General features: G+C 39.3%; 1 protein-coding gene across 1 annotated transcript; it reads right to left on the bottom strand.

Annotated features, from left to right (window-relative positions):
- Window positions 1-209: 209 nt before the first annotated feature.
- Window positions 210-20,279, bottom strand: CYBB (cytochrome b-245 beta chain). Its single transcript, XM_071750756.1, has 13 exons — window positions 20,167-20,279; window positions 17,253-17,348; window positions 15,704-15,814; window positions 11,979-12,063; window positions 10,648-10,793; window positions 9,720-9,910; window positions 6,566-6,695; window positions 5,672-5,764; window positions 4,054-4,307; window positions 3,615-3,777; window positions 2,690-2,836; window positions 1,450-1,574; window positions 210-730 (listed from the first exon to the last, which is right to left on the bottom strand). Exons 1-13 carry the CDS (start codon window positions 20,209-20,211, stop codon window positions 604-606), a joined length of 1,713 nt encoding a protein of 570 aa, XP_071606857.1. The 5' UTR covers window positions 20,212-20,279; the 3' UTR covers window positions 210-603.
- Between the last annotated feature and the right edge of the window lie 1,084 nt (window positions 20,280-21,363).

The raw sequence follows: 21,363 nt of genomic DNA, 5'->3' as shown, positions 1-21,363 counted from the left end.
GGTTCCTTTCCAGTTTTCCACTTGCCTAAAGAAGAATGGCAGCTTTTCAGCTGACAGCACTCTCTCTTAAGTAGGCATAAAATTTGTCTTCAGAAGCCTGAAAGATGGTGGTGCATTAAGAAGTTTTCTTCTTGTAAGGAACAATCTTTCCCAGTCACCCTTCCCTCCCTCCCCCCCCCCCTCATTCCAGGGGCTGGCAGTATCCAGGATAAGCTGTTTCCTAATAGCAAGCATTATGCTAGCACACTTTATTGTTTAATAGCATTAAGCTTTATCATGTGAATTGGCTCCCAAATGCATATGGTTGCCTAGACCATTCTGTGGTCACTATGAGTAGCAGGAGAATAAAGGCAGTGGAGAGGCAACCTCCTCACACAGACAAAGAAAATTGATTTCTGCTAAATTGCCAGCACCAGGAGGGCAGTGCACACTTCTTTAAGGCAAAACTTGACTCTTCTACTCTACCACAGTGCAAAATAAGAAGCATAGGGATTTGCTTTAGTGTAGCTGAGATTAGAGGCAGAGCTGTCCTTCCCAGACTCCAAATAAAAAAGAGGTCCACTCTTTAGACTTTGTATTGAATGACTCCCACGTACTTGGGAGTTAGAAATTTTCCTTGTTAAAAATGAAATGCACTCCTCGTGGGTCAGCTTCTGAGTTGCTGATGCTCTGCTTGTTGAGTGTGTCAGCTAGGCTCTCGGGTCCACAGAGAAAAACACCTATTCTGGAGCTGTTAGGAAAATAAAAATAAGGTCAGGAACTAGGTATAGAGCACCTGGATGTTCTTCATGTATATCAATCTTATGTTCTGTAGGGGAAAGGTCTTGTTTGGTTTTTTTTTCCTCAGTTACAGGTACTGAAGTAGAACTGAATATCTACCCCTTGAAACTTGTAACACCTTAAAACTTGCAACCCGTTAAAACTTTCAACCCCTAAAAACTTCTGAGGCGCTCATTGCTGCAGATATAATGGTGGTCTAAACCTCAGCTGAGCAGAAGTCAACTGGTTTATTCACCTCAGTGGAATCAAGGAAATAATAGAGCTTCAAAGAACTCTACAGCTCAAATTCTCGAAAGGAACAGTTCTGATTTCTTTCTATTACTTTTGAGTGCTCAGCTATCCATATTCAAGTTTTGGGTTTTTTGAGGTAGAAAGTATTTTGGAAGCATTTAGATGTCACCTGATACTCCTGTATATTTCAGCTGGAATGATATGGTAAGTTTTTTCTAACTTCAGCTAAGTGTAATTAGACACTCCAGGAAGTACCTCAGCAAAAAGGGATGAGTTGTTTTTTTTTTTTAAATTGTAGGCTAAAACAGTCTGATCAAACCATAGATCATGTCCATGGTGGAAACACAAATAGAAAATACCTGAGGGCTGTTAGAAAAAGGAACAAGGCTGTGCTATTGTGGCATTTAGACAGAGGAAGTCCAATTTGTACAGGCTTACCCTGGATGCTGCCCTGCAATAGTTTTGAACTCGTTTTCCCAGTTTGGTCTTCCATACAGGGTTTTCTGTTTAAGGCCTGTAATCACATCTTTCTCTTCTTCATGATGTACTATGAAGTGAGTAGCCTATGGAAATAAAACAAAGAACTATGTAAAGTCAGAGTTATATAAGGTAGCATTATGTCTTGTTAAAAAAATCATGTCAATACCCCCATTTCCAAACCAAGAATGTGGAATTTATGGTGTTTAGCAAGGAAAACTAACATTGGTAAAGTCCTGACTGTCAGTGTTCATCTGTGCCTTTTCCCTAGACTGGGTAATCTCAAGAGTTAAACTATGGAACGTTCACCCCAGCAATTAATTGTTTCTTTTGCAATGTACTGGTTTAGTCTAAGAACTGTAAATTAAAAAAAAAAATAAAATCTTTTAAGTACAGTAATACAACTTCCTTGACATTAAACAAGTCCTGTCAGTTTGACTTCTGGAATGTTTGATCCACAGAAGGAGGGCTTGTCCACCCTCCTTGTGTAATTTATACCCAGACCTGCTGAGAAAAGTAGAGCCAGGAAAAGGAGAAGATGTGGTTAAGGTCATAAGTTCAGGCCTTGAGGAGTTCTGGAGCACTTTTCTATGCCAAAAAAAGTTACAGAACTTTCTCTCCAAGCAAGAACCAGGTGAATTTTCTTCTTTCTTTCCTGTTTTTCACTGCCTGTGTGAACTTTCTAATTTCTGCCTCTTCCTGTCCGTCTGCAGCACTTCAGGCACATGGTAAATTTTGCAAAGTTGAGATATAAGTAAAATAAAACATCACTAAAACGAAGAAAGTGAGCACCTTTCCTGATGCAGTCATACATTAGTTAATGGCTTATGGAAGAGCTACTTCTTTGTATCTCTACAGTAACTTACATGCATGGGATCAGATAGAACTCACAATTTTAAGCCCTGAAACAAACAGGCTGTCATCACTCAAAACTCATGCATTAGGTTCTCCACTCCCAGATGCTGTTAGAGATGCTTGCATGGTCAGCTGAGGTTGCTGCTGTGAGGAAAGCCCTCTGTTTCCCAGAGGGCACAGAGTAAACCATAGAGGAAGTCAGACTGCACATTAGCAGCTGACCCCATGTAACTTCTAAGAACCAGACAGGGCCCAAGATAAACACCATTTGAACATTTATCAAAACATAACACACTAACATCAACCTCAGTGCATATGGAAGTGATGTTTTCCACTGTGTTGTTACCTGAGATTCATCCCAGCCTGTAAGGTAGATGTTATAGCTGAGAAACTCTGCGTTATTCTTCTCCTGCATTTGAGCCTCCAGAGATTGCAAGAGATCAGCAAACCATTCAAAGGCATGAGTGTCCCTGCAAAGCCAATAAAAATAGATCTGGAAGAGACAAGAGTGAGCTGTCAGGCACTTATGGTTTCTGGTTTTAAGGGTTGCTGTAGAAATTGCCCTGACCACTTCAGCTGATAGATTAGCTGATAATGAAGCTAGTCAGGAGTTTTGACACTGGGAGGGTTGTGAAGCAGAATGAATGACTGCAAGAACAAGGAAACATCTTTCTATTTCTCTTTCAACAGTGGGTTATGTATTTAGTTTACTTACATCCTTGTAAAACAATTTGTTAAGAAATAAATTAATGATTTAGAGGGAGATCCTATCTCCCTGTCTGTTGGATGGCAAGGTAAATTAAAGCAGCTAACAAAGCCAGTCCTGTTCTCATAATATGACCATGCAGAGCGTGATTCCACACCTTTGCATAGGGAGTTTGCAGGGGCAGAAGGCAAGAGGAGAATGGTAGCAGTGCTCTCCCACTGTTGTAAAATTGCTCTCTCTGTGCTTAGGGAAGGAATGCAGTATTTGCATGGGTTGTATTAGTTCCTTGGGATTTGTGTTTCTCGCTCAGGTGGAAGAGCATCTCCACTGCAAATAGAAGTCCTCAGGGAAAAAGTCAGGATCTGTATGTCTGATTTTGCTCATAGCTGTTTCTCCTTTCATTACGTTTTTTCTTTAGACCATCCTGCTTCCCTGTCTGCTGGTCTTGTGAGGTACTTTTCTCATGTGTTTCCCACATTTCTGGAACCCGATCACCTGGGTCTGTTTTGGTTAGAATTGTCAGCCCTTGAACTATTACATAGATTATGAGAAAGAGGACATGCACCTTTTTGAGTTTTAGGTTAGTGGCATCGTGGCAATATTTGTACCAGACGGACTTGAGTACAGATGCAAAGGGGGTGACTCCTATTCCAGCTCCAACAAGCATAACAGTTTCATAACTGAATACATCCTCACTTGCTGTTCCAAAGGGGCCATCCACAGCTATTCTGAAATTGAATCAATAGTGAATATTTATTATCTCCATTTAAAATAACAACAAAAAGGTAAGGTATTTGTCTGCTGCAATGCACTTTGGAGTTGAATACTACTGAGCAAAAGACAAGGTGAGGTTGATAGAAGGAAACTGGAAAGACCCATCTAAGGCCCACATCTGTGACTGAAGTAGTTAAAAATTCTATCACAGGTGCTACCAAACTGGTTGAACAAAATTTAAACTTTCATATGTGTTGGTTGATTTTACTGTGGAAACTCTTTGTACATACTTGGGCAGCTTCCATGCTTCCTGGAATTCTTGCTTATCACATCCACAGGCATTGAACAAGCCCTCTGTCCAGTCCCCTACAATGCGGACATGAATGCTGAAGTAATCTTCTTCTGGAGCAGAGGTGAGTGTAAATGGGTGCCATTCTAATTTAGACACTGCTGGACATTTTACAAAAATGTATTGCCCGACCTCCATCTTGAAGCCCTTCTTCATCATCTGGAGCTCAATTGTCTTAAAGGGATGAATGACCACCTGCAGTGAGAGGAACAAGGGGAAAAAGGGAAAAGAAGTCTGTCTTCTCAGTTCTCTGGATGTATCTACATCACTCATCACTGCCATCATCCTTTGCTACCTGAGTAAGAAGAGCAGGTGAAACTTTTTTCTCAGCAGAACTGCAAGTGAGGAATAGCACCTGACAGCCAGATGAAAGACTGCAGAAGATGCTAAATTTTTGCTCAGAGGATTTTTTTCACACCATGCTTGCAGGTACTTCAAAAGGGACAGGCAAACCAGCACATCGTGTAACGTTGCCAGATCTGTGTATTCATATTGTTAGAACCAGATGCATCTTTAGCAGTGGAACAGATTAATGTTAATGAATTTGACTGGATATATGGAGGCAAACCATACAGATAAGGAATTGGGTAGATAGTAAGTACTACTGGAACCTGACATTTTCCTATTATAGTTGGGTGGGACCTATGATACTGGGATTTGCATTCGGCCTGTCTTTAGCCAAGAATAAATAGCATCAATATTGCAGGAGCAAGGTTAGTATTCCTGTCATTATGATTTCTTAATCCTAAAGTTGTCTGCCAAGTTTATTTTCAGTTTTCAGAAGAGATCTGCAAGAGGGAGAATCAAGTCTGTTTGTCTGTCCATCTTTCTATCTATCTATCTATCTATCTATGTATGTAGGTATTAATAATAGTGCTTAGGATTGTGGAAGAAATTTTCTGCCAGCAGAGCTAAGCAGATGCCATAAACATATGGTGTAGAAATGGCTCAGATATATTTTGGTAAAATTACCAAAAAGCACACCAGTATATAGGAGCCTTCCAACATGTCACAGTCATGCCAGGGCACAGTATAAACATCCAATCCATAAACATCCCCCATTGCTACTATGCAAAAACAAGATGCAGCACAGTGTCATGGGAGAAAATCACACTGGGAAAGGCCAGAGGGGGTTTATATGTTTGTGCTTAGAGCCTAGGCACCCCCTAGCTCTTCTTTCCAGGAGTATTTTGTTCTGATGGAAAATTGCAGTTCCTAAATATCTGAGTAGTTTTGAAAACAAGTATTTGTTACATTAAATACTGTTAACGCTTTGGAATTTCTATATTGTGGAATGTTTCTCAATACAAAGAAGATTAGTTTCTCTTTCCTAAGATTCAATCCTGTGCCTTAAATCCCTTCCTCCTCTTGCTCTCTTTCAGAGACAGACTACATTTAGATGTTGAAGGTTGGCATATTTTCTGCATGGTAACAGTCAGAACATTCCCTAGAGGCCTTTCTCTAGTAACTTAGTCTGTCTTAGGGCCATTAGCCTTGCTGCACCGTCTGGAAAAACTGGTAATATTTTGCCTCGTGTTAAGCACAGGATCAACACATACCTTTGTGATAACAACCTTCTGCTGTGACCTCCAAAACCGCACCAGCTTCTCACACAGGTACAAAAACATAGGACCTACTACCCACTTCCATGTCTGTAAGCAGAATAAAACGAGAAGACAGATGATGAAGATTTCAACTCAGATTAAATAGAGTCCTGGAAATGCCTTAAGTCGATGTGAAATTCAAGTACTGTAGGTTCTTTATCAACCAGAGCAGGTAACCCTTAAAACACATGACAACTTCCAAATGACTTCTGGTCAGACAGGGAATTTTTTTCTCTGTTGAGAGTTGCAGCTGGCTTTGTGGTTCTTATAGTTATTTTCCTATAAGTGATTTTATCACTGTCTAAAAATTAAGGTAACTGAGTGAAATGTGGAGTAAAACTCTGAATATATTATAGTTTTAGGTCTGCATTACTGCAGGAAAATATGTGATTGTTAATAAATGTGAACAACCGACCAGCCTGGTTAGTCAATTAAAGGTGAAGTTTCAATATCCCTTTTCCAGAAGCATTAACTTTTTGGTAACTATTGTTAGTCTATTGGTAATGTGAAACTATTTATTATGTGGTTTATATCATTTTCTAGAATTCCTGCAAGACATAAAATCTGTGTTGGATAAGCAGGTCTCAGATACAATTTGCTTTTTTGATTTGCTTGTTAATTGTGTTCTTTTTAGGGCACACTGGAAATGGGTTGTCTGTCTGTCTGCAGTCCCTTTCTGCTTATAATCTATTGTGTCAAAATCTGTTGTGGTTTGTAAAGAAAGCAGCCACTGAAGAGCACTGAGGGTTACATAGCTCCTTTTCTACAGGAAGTGCATATGTTACTTAACAAAAAGAGTAAAATGTGAATATTTCAAATTGGATTTAGACTCGAGACGACGGTTCTTACCATAGGAGGATTCCCCGAAAACTGGGGAATTGGGCAAGCACCCTGCTTTCCCCAGTGAGTGAAGTTCTTGTAGCAAATCTCTGGATCATGTTCAGCCAGGCTCTCAGCTGTCTGCCCCCGTACAATACGGCTGGGAAAAAAATATCATTAAGGTAATTAAATGTTATTCTATTTATGTAGGGTTTTTTATTCTATTGTTACTTTTGTTATTGTAAAGCTTTGTTAGAGCTTTACTGCTGTAATAAACCCACAAATGGGTATTGAAATTATAAAAATTGGAAAGTTTGTAGGGGAAAATACTGACTACAAGATCAGGCAAGGAATGGAGAGGTATGCCCATTCCCATTTCCAGAAGGTGTTTGCAATAGGAAGGCCTCGTTCTTTGCAGTTATCCTACGTTTTTCTTCAGTAAAAACAAAACCTGGGGTGGGCAAGGTAATAAATTTCCTACTGACAAGTTAACAAATTATTTCTGTTGTTTATCTTAGAAATTTAGAGAGCCCTTCCCAACCTTCCCTTTCCATTCTTCCTTTGACCCTCTCTCTCCCTCTAAAGCTGTGGAGTAGCTGTTAACTGGTGTGATCACAGATGCTTCTGAAGCAAAGCAGCTTTGCCAGCTATACCAGCTTATGGTAGCTGATGAACTGCCCTCTGCATTGGTTAGGGTTTGCTGTTTGTTTTATTATAGAGACACTGTTCTTGTTCACTATTTCCTGCCTCTGGCTGAAATTCTGACAACCTCAAGGGTGTGTGAGAATTCCCAGAATGATGGTAGCGAGTAGGATGATGGTCATAGTAGAGAAATTCGGGTTATGATCTGCTGGTTTTCCTTCAAAGCTGTCTGATTCTGCTCTTCAGTTTTATGCTGTCTTGATATCTTCCTCCCATGACTTCTCTTTCTGCTTTTCTAATTCAGTTCCTGTGAACTAGACCATGTTCCTGATGGTTCCAAATTGTCCGAGTCATGTGTGTGCTTAGCTTTAAGTGAGAGATTTATAAGAGGATTACTAGGAAACCTTTGCAGTCTTGAAAGTTAAAAGATTGCACTCCTCATAAATATTTCTAATGAACCTCTTTTTCATTAAAGTTTTTATTAACATCCTGCCTGAAAAATAAAGGGAACAAATGACACTGTCACAGGAGCATTACGAGTAGCAGTTTGTGGGAACATCACCAGTTGCAGTTTACTTCCCCACAACGCCCTGGGAAGAGTTATGGGAACAGGAGGAGTCCATTTCCTGCCACTCCTCACCCCATTGCCTAAGGGCAAGTGGGCCTGGGTTTTTTTGCCTTGCCCTATGCTACATTCAAGATTTGATATTGCCAGTACCCTGTACAAGAGTAAGAAAAGACTTGTTTTCTTACTGCTGATGCTTTCCCAGTACTAAGTTTTCAGTAGTATAGCTTTCTAACTGCTTCTTTTTCAGATGAAGGTGTTACTTTAGCTCCAAAGAGAGGGTGACCTGAATCTCTATAGTCTCTCCTCTTTACATCTACTATCATGGGAAGTCTGAGGCATTTGTCTGTGACACATAGCTCATGCACAAAACCTGTCAGTGCTACAAAAGTGCTGTAATGTAAAATAACAGCTTGCAATAGACAAGAATCTGCCCCTTCAACTCTATTAATCATCTTTGTTCAGTTTGCTGTATAAACATATATGTGTGTATGTATATATATGTCTGTATGACACGCAATCTTCTGTCTCCTGAGATAAAATGACATCTATGCCTCTCTCTAACATGTTACTTTGGGACTGCCAGATTGTACTTATTCCATAACATCCATATTGGTACACCTAAGATGCCTTCCTTGAGTGTAAAAAGCCCACCCAATATTTCTTAGCGTATTACTTTTCTCTCTCAACTTAAAATGTCATTCTTGCCTTTGAGGTCACTGTGTTCACAGCCAAAAAGCATCCTCCTCTCTACAGATAATAATATTCCTGTTTATCCCCTTCCAGAGGATAGGTAGCTGAACTCCTCTGCCAGCCACGTTCAACTCCACTGCTGCATAAAGTCTTGTCTTTTCAGTATGCTGCAATTAAAATGGTGGAAAGATACTGAACATCCAAGTTAATAAGCAGTCAACTTCTATGAAATATATGCTCCTCACTGACCTCTAGAAAGAGCCTTACTTGCTGTCTGACACCACTGTGTAGTAACTACTGGATAGTTTGGATGTTTTCTCAGTAACTATACAGTATTTGCTACAGGAAACAGGAGCCAATTATTTTTTTCTCTCTAAGGGTTTTGCCCAATCTTTCTCCTTCTTGTTTTGGAAGTTGGAATGGACAAATATGCTGATGGTAATTCTCATCTGCCTTCTATTTTTGTTCTTCCTGTTGTACTCTCATTTCTGTCTTTTTTTTCTAGCACTATTGGACTGAGAGGAAGTGTTTCTGAATAGTCGTATCTGTGGGGCATTTTTAAAGCATGCTTTCTAGTGCACCTAGAATTTTCTTTAAAATGGACAATGTAGTATAATTATGAACTATGAAATTGGCTACTTTAGTTTGGGTTTTTTTCCAGTGATTTAATAAAATGGAACTGAAGTTCATTTTTCTAAATACTAACATGGTGTTTCTATAGTGCTAAATTTGTTTCATTAGGCTTTTCAGCTGTTTCAGAGGAAGTTATGGAATGAGCCAATAGTGGAAAAAGATGCTTGGTATTTGGAAGTTACACAAGTTTACGGTTGCCTATATTTGAGCTGCAACAACTGAAAACCTATTCTGAAATGCTGCTGATATTAAAAGTTCATCCAAGCCTGAAAGATAAATCTGTGTTTTTACAGTTTTCATTTACCCTACAAAATCCTAGATTCTGTTATCAGTTTTATGCTGAGATCTTGTTACATGCATGTGTGTGATGCACTTCCTTTTAGGAGAGAAAGATAAACTAAAAATTAGAAATAGGAACCTTGGAAAAGAACTTTCTAATTTGCCATAGTCTTATAAAGCCTTATGCATGTGAATGGCTTGTTATATGTAACAATGAGAGCTTCTTGGCTCCCAAAGCCTGTATCGGTCCATCATTACCATAAAAAATAGCTGTTGCTTAGTGACTGAAGTTCCCATATTTATGTGTGTGGAATGCTTTACATTAAGACACAGTAGTTATCAACATATTTTGTGATAAGTGCATATACTCACCCAGCACCATGGATGACAAGGCCAATAAAGAAGATGACAAAGAGATGGTGAGTGTACCAAAAGACTTCAAAATATGACCTTCGGATGGTTTTGGTGGATGATGTGATGATTAATATGAGAGCCAGTGTGATGATAACACCAGTGAGACCAGCCAAGTAGGTGAAAGCCACATATAGGCCCCCCACAGGGTTCTGTGAAATAAATGCACACATTGGTTTAAGGAAGGGGTTGCACCAAAGCAGGGCCAGCTGAGCTGTCAGTCTGCATCACTCACCAGATCCTGTATCTTGTTTTAAGTCTTTAAGTCATCTTCTGTGAATTTGTATGCCAACAATGCCAAAATCCCACTCCATTTTTGGTGCACCAACAGTTTTACTTTTACTAAAATCTGGGAAGTAGTATGCAAACTTTTTTTTTTTCTGAATTGGCTTTCTACTGATTCACTCGTTGAATGTTGTTTGTTACTCTGTCACTACTCATCGGTGTGGGCTTGGGGAAAGTGAACACATTTGCATAATTCTGTTGTTAAGAGCTGGAGTCCTACATCCATATTTTGGGAGCTAAATGAAAAAATGAAAGCTCTTCTTTTCAGTAGTGTTGTGGGACTTGTAACTCATACAGAGATTGGACTCTCAGTGCTTTTGAGGAATGGGGAAGTTCAAAACTTTGGCATTGATTTCTGTGTACCTTTCTGTGTGCCACGTCTACCTTAGTCAGAAAACTACTTTACAGCATATTTGTTTTTTGAAAATATTTTAAAACTTCTTTGAAATCCTCAGGTGAAAAAAGTTTAAAGTACTACCTAAAACTGAGCAAGATACCCCAAACCCAGATTGTGCACACCAGAAACAGCTGCACTGCTCAAATAGTCTTATATGATCATCCAAACAAATCCAAGACTGTCTCTTCACAGCCTGATGTCACTTACCCCAATAGTTTTTCTATAAAAGTTGACATAGCTTTCATTTGGGTTATCACCAAGGCTAGAAAGCACAGCTGCCAGGGTTCCTTTCTCTTCAACACGGGCTTGCACGCTCCACTCTACATTGAACAAGTGTGCGATGGTGTGAATTGCTAGAAATTCCAGAAGGGAAATAATCAGGGTTAAACACAAGTACTCAGAGGTTTGGGGAAACATCTGAAACTTCAAAACATTTGTCAACTCAACTGGAGCTTAAGACCTTTGCCACTCCCACTCTCTTCATCACACTTTCAGATGACTGATGTGTTTTACTGTGGAAGCTTTTGGTAGGGGAAAGAGAGAATCTAAGGGGAGTTTCCAGCATGTCTTTATTCAACAAAAGCTTTCAACAATTCAAACAGTAGTACTCTAACACATGGAAAACTGAAGCATGGGGTGGCTTAATAGTTTTTCAGGTTCATCAAGAATTTCTGTAGAAGAGCCAAGAACTGAATCTGGATCTCTCTGGTGTCACATTTGCTTGTGCTGCTTTGTTCTCCTCTATTGCTAATAATCACTAATAATGTTCTTGCTCAGCTGGACGTGTCCACACACCTAGAACACCTGGGGTGTTTCACACTACTTCCACTACACATTATTGCAGGGGTAAGCTGTGCAACACTTCTCAAAATTTTTCCACTTTGGTAGCAGCAGATACTCGTTTCACATCAAAACAAGGCCTGATGGGCACAGATCCAACAGCCCCAACCACCACTGCTGCAGACCTCCTCTGTGGCCTCAGAAAGTGAAACTGCTCTGCTCAAGTAATCTACTGATATGAAGGCTGTCCTAGGATATATAATTTGCAAAATAGTTGCATTGAGAAATGACAAATTTTATGGAAAAAAAAAAAAAAAAAAAAGGAAAAACCAAACCAAACAAAAAGAAAAAGCCTTTAGTTTTGGAAATGAGAGATAAGGTATGAATGCGTTTCCACAGCCTGTCCAAACTTTTTATATCCTTTTCCTTCATAATTTCAACTTCTTTGTTTTGGACATGTCAGTTAAGAAATAAGTCTGAACAGGAGTTAAAGCCAGGGCATTCCTAAACACTCATTATTAAACAGTGTCATAAATGGTGCTAATGTTTCAAGCAAAAATATTATTTCTGATTCATTTATTGCTCTCTGACACCTGCAGAATAATATTTGGCAAGTGACAGTGACTGAAACTTTTGAACATGCTGACTCCTTTAGACTAATGAAATTAAGTGTCATATCCTTAAGAACTTGAATCCCACCTTGATTCTGGATAAAATGCACAAGAAAGCAATAAACAAGGAAATATTTGAATACTAACCAGTGTGAAGGGCAATCATCCATGCCACCATTTTGTGAAAGGTGAGGTTCCTGTCCAGCTGTCGTCTTATGCGGGTAGAACAGCACTTTAGATTTGAAGAAAAAATGTATTTGAAGACTATTTGTGATGTCTATGCATACTTAAATGCAGGGACAAAAGCAGAGGCTCTGAGCACAATAACTGAAGGCACCGATGGTAAAAACCTTGAATTCTTAAATATAGACAAAAATATTTCCCCTCATCCTTCAGAATATGAGAATAACTTGTTTTAACATGTCCCATTGAAACAATGTATTTGATAATGAAAAAAACCTTAAAATATAGTATTTAAAATATATATTTATGTTAAATAACATGTTATATAAACAGAAGGAAGGATCACAGTCTGCCATGGCAGGGTGATTGCTTTGGTAGAGTCACCTAGCATCAAGATCCTGTTGTGGTTCACGGTTTAGAAATGGACTGTAAAGTCTGGGTGTGTCTTAGGGACCTCCCAGCCTTAATGTGCTAGTCACTTACAGTCAGTAATATGAAGTGAATCCTTCCCAAAAATACTGGGTGTACTTGCTGGGCATTCACTGACAACTTGTTGCTGGAGTTTTCCAAAGAGAAACAGACAGAAAAAAAAATCTCTGCTCATACAAACTGAAGAAGTTGGTTCTTAAAAAAACCAACAAACAAAAATGATATTTTCATTAAGAATTATGACAGGTTCCTAACAGGCCCCATCCAAATTGTGCTGTAGTCAGTGGGAGCTTTCCTGTAACTTTAAGATCCTATAAAGTTAACATTAGGCAAAGGAAGGAAACACTATGCAAGCTATCACAAACTTTTCCTTAAAAGAACCATGTAGGTATTTCACATAAATTAAGACAGATCAAAATGTTCTCCCAAGTATTTGCTGAACATTAACTTTGAAGATGGCAGGGTATGGTAATGTACCTTCCCAGCTAACAGGGTGGAGCTCATCATCCCAACCATCCAGGAGTGAAACAGAAGAAGGAATGATTAAACACCAGAGCAATTTAATTTCTGATTTGTTCTTTACATAGTGGAGATGTACCAGCAGTGACCTTACTCTTCCATACCAGTCCATTTCTAAATATCCCATGATATATAACTGTATGCATAAACAGTTCTGTACAAAGCTCCTTCAGTTCTTCTCCAGCTGTGACATTGATTAAAGAGCTATTGCAATTACTTCAGTAGGCTATGACAACAGGCAGGACAAATTCTGCCTTCTCTGTATCATATATCTTGAGACACAATTAAAAAAATAATGGAAGACAGTGTAGTATAGTGAGGATGTGCCAAATCTGCTTGATTGCCTTGCAAAAACCACTTGATCTTTCTTAAGAAGCAGGAGGCCGAGCAAAGGCAAAATGCTGTAGCCAGGTTCAGGAGTGATGCTCATTAACAGCAGTGATGAACACTGCAATAAAAGGGATGCAAAGACAACAGAGCTTTTCTTTTGGTTAGTAACAAATAACTGTAACATGATTTCTGGGTGGCAGGATGTAAAGGGCAAGAATTTGTAGCACACTTTTTGAACAGTGGGTTTGAACAATCATTCCTTCTCCTTTACCCCAATGACATGGTTGTTGGAAAGGTCACTACCCTCTCAGTAAGTTATCTGACATTTAAAAATTCTGATTTTTCTTAAGCAATCCTCACAGATACTACCTGCAGAGCAAAGCTGATTAGAGGTAACAGCAGAATAAGCACATGCAACTGTACCACTGAGCCAAGTCCATCACAATCCTGATGCTACCACTGGCTCACTGGGCTGTGCATGTTTTCCTTAACAGATAAAATTGCCTCAAATTGCATTCTTCCAGAGGTATAGCTTTATTGCAAGAAGCAACTGGAGGTAAACAGCAACTAACAGCCCTATTTTATGCCCCTCCCTGCTTACCCTCAGATCCCTTCACTTCCTCATAGAGCCCAACACTACCAGCAAGACAGCAAAGTGCTGGCAGCACCAGGAGTGCAGCTGTAGCTCTCTGCATGGCTCTCATTTGCAGCCTGGGTGTAGCCTGAGTGACCCTGCTACAGTGCCCAGACAGAAGGACTGCTGCTAGAACATTGACATGAGAAGGACGGATTCATCAAGATCCTGGTTAGAAAAGCTGAGCTGTAGATGTTAGGAGATAAGCAGTTGAAGACAAGTAGCATGAAGTCCAGACTGGAGTAGAATTCTCAACCCTTGGAATCAGTTTTTAACCTTCCTCTAACATATCCAGAAGTGTCTTTATCTCCTTCATGGCTTTGACCTCAGAAAAGCCCAACCTGCTTTCAGCTAGAACCCCATGAAATCCTGAGGGCCTTATATGACCAAGAGCTCATCAGTATTTTCCAGTTGCACTCATCCAATGGGAAAAAAATCTTACTAAATTTATACACATTATTGATTTCTGAAGCTCTTAATTTTGGGAGATGCTAGATGATCTTTTTCAGGGCAGGGGAAAAACAACTTTAATCCTACAGTGTTACTCTTTTTTTCTTTTTTTTTTTCCTTTGACAGACATGGAGGGTATGGATGTCTGCTATCCCAGAATCTGAAAGGATTCAACACAAGATTGAAAGCCTGGTCTGTATAGTTCCAAACTTCATATTTCTGAGGGTTATGCCTTAAACAGGCAATTTAGGATCTTAATTTTGCAGGCACATCTCATTTGTGTGTGTAACAATCAGCCATGCTGATTGCCAGAATATTTATACTAGAGGGTTTTAAAGCCTGGATTGTCTTTGTATATTTTCTTATGACTTTGCATCTCATGAAGGACTCCTGAAACACTACATCTGTTTTATTGCTTCCCCTTTTGCTCTGCTTTTTCAGCCCCTGCAGGCTGTCTCTTCTAAGCTGAAGAACTTATACCAGGTTTACAGGTGGAAACCAAGTTCTGTGAACTGATGTTGACTACGTGTGTATTAAAGAGATGAGTGAGAAAGAAGGACTTACATATTTGAAAGGACAGCTCTTGAGCTTGAGGAGAATATGGCTTTATCCCTGCACCATGGCATGCATTGTCTGCATTATTTCTAGTGTAAGAGCCAGAGATCTGGCATTTCAGCAGTGTGATACTGTTAGTGCTATCATAGGAGGCTTCTCCAGCTGCCACGTACAATCAGTTGTCCTTTTCTAAGTGGTGGTTCCTCCGTGTTATATATAACATTAATATATATATAAATGGTCAAAAGGCCTGTGGACTATTTCATCCTGAGATGGAAATGCAACTTGGACAAGAGAAAAAGTAATTTATGAACCACTGGGAAAAAGTCCCATTCGGAAAGTCTGTAAAAGATTACATTTACTTTAAGAACTGAGCAAGCAATGACGGAAGACATGGACTAATATCTCCTGCTATAAATGGGTGGTGTGGCAGTGACAAACAAGGCAAATATGTGTAAGCACCACCTACAGCTGCTGCCAGACAGAGGAGGGACTGTGTCCAGGGCAGCATGACACCCAGGAGGTAAGAAAAAAGGGAAGACTCAAAGGAGGGGAATTCAAGGCTAAACCTCTCAACAGAGCTCTAGATAGAGCATTGGCATACACACCTCAGCCTTGCTCATAGCAAAACTCCAGGCTTATCTGCTTTTTAAACAAGGACATCCCCAAAGTGCAGCATATTTGGGGAACTTGGGTGAAGTTGCTTAGTGTATTTGCAAGGCTGCTTGGGTTATTATCTTTCATGAATTTTGAAATTCTTTCTTCATCTTACCGCACTTGATCCTCTGAGGAAGGAGAGCAAGTTTCGACACACTGGCAGCAGAATCAGCATGCAGTTGAAATTCAGACAAGCTGCAGGGGCCCTTGCTAGGGCCAAAGCATGCTGTAATTGGAGAGATGCAATCATTAAATTAATTAACCACAACATTATCCAGGACATGGGTAGGCAAAGGTTTCATTTACATATTATATCAGAACTTTTCATGCGTATGAGTTCCAGAGTTAACTAACAATGTTCACAGTTATAGTCATATTCTGGCCAAATCAGAGGCATGTAAGCAGGCAGAACACGTTCCTCCAAATAGGAGTTCTGGTTTTGGAATAATATGGTTGTATGAAAAACTGTCTGCCATGGCTGACAAGCAATGGCCAAGCACAATTGTGAGTCTAAGCCATCAGTAGAGTTCTGTGTCCCAAGGCTATAAAGAAAGTCTCAGTGCTGTGGTTTCAGTTAGCTGAGTGGCTATGGTAGAGAGAACAGCTTATAAGGGAAGTGGTTTTATGTTGTCTGGTGTCAGTATGGCAGTCTAGGGAAATCTGTTGCCCCATCATTTAGGAATATGTTCCCTTAAAGTTTCTCTTTATATCCTGAATAACTGTATATTTTGATAAAAACTGAAAGGAGGGGATAATGACTATATTAATCCAAACACACTAAGGAGAACTACAAGATAATGTTCGCTCTCTTTGCATTGATTTGGACCCTTTCAGGCTTCAAGTCACAGTAACTGACCTGGGGTTACACTGAAATCTAGTTAACCAAGCATAAGTCTCTCTGACTTCAAAGGCAACTGCATCATGAATGCAAAGGACAGAATTTGACCCATAGTTCAGAAGCCATACACAGAACAGGATTTCATGCTTCATTGAATTAAACCATGGCTTTGCAAACCTTTTACAAAGCACCATGTCCTGTAACTGGAAGCTCAGACTGATTTTTGTGTCTGTGATCAGGCTTTGGAAATATGTGAAACAGTGAACTTTTCTCTGTCAATTGGTCATGAGCAGTAGTGGCTCTGGAAGCAGGTTTGTGGTGGGACACATGATGCTGCATGAATTGGTTGGGCTATATTGAATAGCCCATGGTCCAGGATCACTTCACTACTTGACTCCTATTCACACACTTGATGAATATATGAATGGTGACTGCTTTTCAGAGCTAATAGCTTTGTAAACTATTTATTCTATGACAAATAATTGTGCAGGGAAATGATTGTACAATAGTACAGTGGTTCAATGGCAATGTTTTATTCATCTTTTGCTTAATAAAGCAGATATAATGAATGTTCACTTTAATTACCACGAGCTTAATAGCTACCTGAAAACCTCAGCAGATTGGGAACTCTCTGTTTTGCTTACTAGCTTTCTATTTAGAAGCACTGGACCACTGTCCACATTCAATTATATGTTTTCATGTGATTTTTAACCCTTACATGAACCCGCTGCTCCAGCCAGTTGACTCTGTTATAATGAAACAAAACTAGGGAAAAAAAAACCTACGTACTCAGTATATGCCAAGATAATACATATTCTGTACTTACGCCAAGAAGTGCTCTAGTGTAGAAGAATTTTGGTGGGACATCATATACAAGATAATACCACCAAAAGAGGAAGACATTTAACCCCAGCCACACAAGCTGAAAGAGAAACAAACAGAAAACTTGACAATATGTTGTTAATCATACATCTGAAATGAGGCTGTTCTGATAATGGTCAATCAGATCATTGTGCTTCTGTGTGGACGGAAATACTGCAGAGTATGGAGTGTTCAGCAGGTTTGAGAGAAGTTTTTCTGGTCCAAAAAGCTCTGCTGTGTGCACACAACAGTGAGTACAAGAGCGGCAGTAAACCAAAACACAGCAATGGAGAGCTGAAACTTTTGCATAGCTCAAAGGGTTTAGACATGTAGATGAGGCATTTAGGGACATGGTTCAGTGGTGGACTTGGCAGTGTTAGGTTTACAGTTGACCTCGATAACCTTGCAGGCCTTTTTCAGCCAAAAGGATTCTGTGATTCTATAAGGACTATCATATTACAGGTGTTTAGCTAAGTCTGCAAGTCTAGCTGAATCTCCAAAATTCATTAAAGGTTTGGACCTCCTCCAAATGGTGGCTCCTCAGACATATTAACCTATGTAAGGAAGACTTAGGAGCCTTGCCAAAGGACAAAGAAGCTTGAGATCTAAATATAGATGGCCTACATTACACCTAGGACTTAATGTTTTCTATCAAGTAGGAGGCTCTGAAGGTCTAATATCAGCCAACAGGAAGTAATCAACACAGGCATTTCAGTTTAGACAACTGAAAACTGGAATTCTTCATAGATGCACTGTAGTTTTTCCTCATGCCTGCATATACTACTATGCAGGCTTCTTTAGGGAAGGTGAAGTTGTTGGCTCATCTTAAAGCTATCTAGAGCAGCTAAAACCTGTCCAGCCACAGAGATGATAGTGAATCAGACCATTTACCCATCTGGAGCTGGTTGGCTGATTTCACATCTCATAGCGAAACCAACCTGGATCAATGCACTCTCAGCCTAAGTGGATTTATTAAGTGAGCTGTGAAAACAGAGTAGAGAAAGTCTGAGAACTGGGAGAAAACCCAGTTGTAAGTCTCTGGTTGTAATTTAAGGATACCAGAAGGTGTCCTGTTACTGTCCCTCACCCCTTCTAACCCTTATGTTTTGCTAGTTCTTTGGCTCACCTGACACTGTAAAAAACTTTGGGGTCATTCAGGCCTTGAAAATTATGCCATGTGGCATAAATACAAGGAAATGAAGGGAGTTTCATCAAGGTAAGGCAGTGTGTGGAAAATCCCCAATACCTCATAAAAAAATCGAAGCTCATCTAAGAATGAAATGCTTAAGATACATATTTAAAGTGACAGTGTGTCAGTCCCACTTACAGTGGCCTGACAGCACGCCCAGAAGACCCAAGAAGTTAGGCATGATTCTTAATGGTTTCTCACAGTTTTTTGTGGTGTTGATCCTTATGGATCATGGACCCTTTGGAAAACACTGAGACACCCTCTGGCAACTCAGGCTCAATTACAGTCAGCAGCCAACTGTGCTCTTTGGCTTGGCCCAGTGAAGGCAGGACTGGGGTTGAGTCTGCCATGCTTTTGTTTTGTCAGGGTAAACCAGTAAACAATTTTGTCTGTCTGTTTTCTGTCAAGCAGATGATAACCTTATATCTGGTCAGTGTGCAGTGAAACTCTAGAGGACAATGCAGAATACTTTGATAAGGCTTCCAGTGAACTGTCCTTTTAGCTTGTTTCTTTATCAGTGACTGCTTTCCTTCCCTGTTAGCTGACCTTGTTACACCTTTGAGACTTTAAAACAGGATTCCTTATTTGAACAAAATAGGAGCCTCTTACTCAATTCTTTCAATATTTCAGTATTGGTGGAAAAAATTATGTCAGAATTCACCTCTTGAAAGTTTCAACTTCCTCAGTTCACTGCAGGTGACAGCAAATACTCCTTTCCTTTCCAAAGTACTAAAGTGCCAGAGTTATGTTCTTCACCTAGAGCTACGCATCTACAGTGTAAAGGTAATATATAAGGATCAACTTATATATTCATTCATAGTGGAAGAAATAGCTTTCTGAATAAAGATATTCACATTTCAGTCACTACAAATATAGAAGTGCTGTCTCTTCATTTTCTTCCTCTTGGTACTTATGTACAATAACCATGCTTGGCAATAATCCCTTAATTGGTACTACATTTCGGTGTTGTATATGGTTTTATTTATACCTTTATACAAAATTGTATTCCTACAGGTCTGGTATCACACTGAGAAGTGAAAAAACAAACACTGAAATACTCATTTGTGCCTAAATTTTCTCCAAGGAGGACTGTCCTACCTTACTCTTAAGCACTTTTAAATGTGACTGGGATAGTCAGTGCTGTTAAAACTTACAGAGAATGAATTTAAACAACTTTCACAGCTATTCTATGCAAGTTGTCCACAAACTCAGTTCAAATACTACTTGTCTTAATGAAGGATTCATGAACCCTAGCTCTAAATTCTGGTATCTGACTAATACAAATTTTATACCATCAAGTCACTGTGCTTTCAGTTAAACCCACTTTTGTTCATAAAAGCAAAAGAAATCCATGTTGTAGTTGCTTTTTCTGTTGAAGCACACATGGATAAGTGAGATGCAGTGTTACTTGTTTTCTTTGAGTCACTGTTTCAGTCAAACCCCCCAAATACTTGAGTATTTCTAGAAAAGCAAATGAAAGTTAATATATATGATAATTTCCCAGTTTACAATGAAGGCTACAGCAACTGAGATACCACTCAGAGCTCCTAAAAAAATATTCTCTTGAAGTATTTCACTGCACTTGATGCCCTGGTTTCTGAAAAACCCAAATGTATCCTAACTCCACAGTGAGGTCTGCTTTCTGTCGAACCTTTTACTAAACACAAATCACCATAAAAATTGTACTTACAATGACGAAGATGGACAGTCCTTCATTCTCTACCCAGTTACCCATGATTGCCTGAGAGGACCGTGCACAACCACCCTGTTCTCTCTGGGACAGCCTCTGTGTCTTCTCTCATAAGGAAGTGAGAGCAGAAGCTTGCAGCAACCTGTTTCCTTTCTCATTAATTTAGGAAATAAGTTAACCATTGATTCATACCCATAGTTCTGTTTCAAGCATGTTTCTACCAGCTTTACATATATCTTCTCATAATTCAAATGTATATAAACTCTTGAAATAGACTATTCTTTCCTTGTGACACAGAGGATAAAATAATAGCATAACTAGTCAGGTTTTCTGTTAAAAAATCTATTGCCACCTTACATATCTTTCAATGCACAGAAGAGTTATCTCCTCTCAGCCTTGCCTATTTTTATTGCCTTAGGTCTGAATTGCCATTCCTGATGATCCTCTTTGATAAATAATCAGTAGAATTATTTCTCTTCTAGGAATTCAAAGTCCACAGAAGCTTCTAAATGCAGTCTAACAATTCCTGTTTTCTGGTAGATGCACACCTTGCTGCTTTCTCTCTGCTTGGGCCAAAACTGAGGACATTTCACTAGATAAGCTGTTTTTTGTAATTTGGACTCTCAGAGAATCTCCAACCCCAGGATTCATGTCATTATATAAGAAAAAAAATAAACATTTTGCTTTTGTGATTAGAGAGAAAAATATGGGAAACTGCCATATTTGCCTGGTTTGCTGCAAGTGACAGGTATGAGTAGAACTGGTACCAAAACCACTCATGCATCACCCCTGATTTAAGTCTGGTGTTTGTGCCTTCTGAATGTCTGGAACATCTTTGCATAATATTACAAAGACTTGCACATTTTGTACCTTGGTCTAATTTTGAAAATACATCTGGTACAAGAGAAGGCAGCTGTGTATTAATTATGTAGGAGTGTGTAAAAGTAGAGTATGGAAAAAATTAAACAACATCATCTGTTTCTAAAATTTCTTTCAAGCTAGTTGATTATGCACAGCATTTTAAACCCTCTTTTCAGTAAGAAAAAAGTAAGTTTTGTGAAAGTATTCAGGTCTCATGGTTCTTAATTTCCTTGCAGTAATTTTACCCCTTTGCTTAAGAATTAGTTTAGTTCCTCTCCTGCTCTGTGCAATAGCACTCTGTATTCCTGCACAAATTTAATGCCAGACAGTTGATAT

This window comes from Heliangelus exortis, chromosome 1 (genome assembly GCF_036169615.1).
Source record: "Heliangelus exortis chromosome 1, bHelExo1.hap1, whole genome shotgun sequence".
In the NCBI taxonomy this organism is placed as follows: Eukaryota; Metazoa; Chordata; class Aves; order Apodiformes; family Trochilidae; genus Heliangelus; species Heliangelus exortis.
The sequence above is the reverse complement of the archived record's forward strand: the minus strand, read 5'-3'. Positions and strand labels throughout refer to the sequence as shown.

Excerpts from the sequence above, each read along its gene's own strand:
- CYBB (XM_071750756.1), bottom strand. The coding sequence starts at position 20,211 with ATGGGTAACTGGGTAGAGAATGAAGGACTGTCCATCTTCGTCATT. Across the intron at positions 15,815-17,252 it reads ACACTAGAGCACTTCTTGGC|CATGCTTTGGCCCTAGCAAG; the intron begins GTAAGTACAGAA and ends CTCCAATTACAG. Across the intron at positions 731-1,449 it reads ATTGCAGGGCAGCATCCAGG|CTCCAGAATAGGTGTTTTTC; the intron begins GTAAGCCTGTAC and ends TTTTCCTAACAG.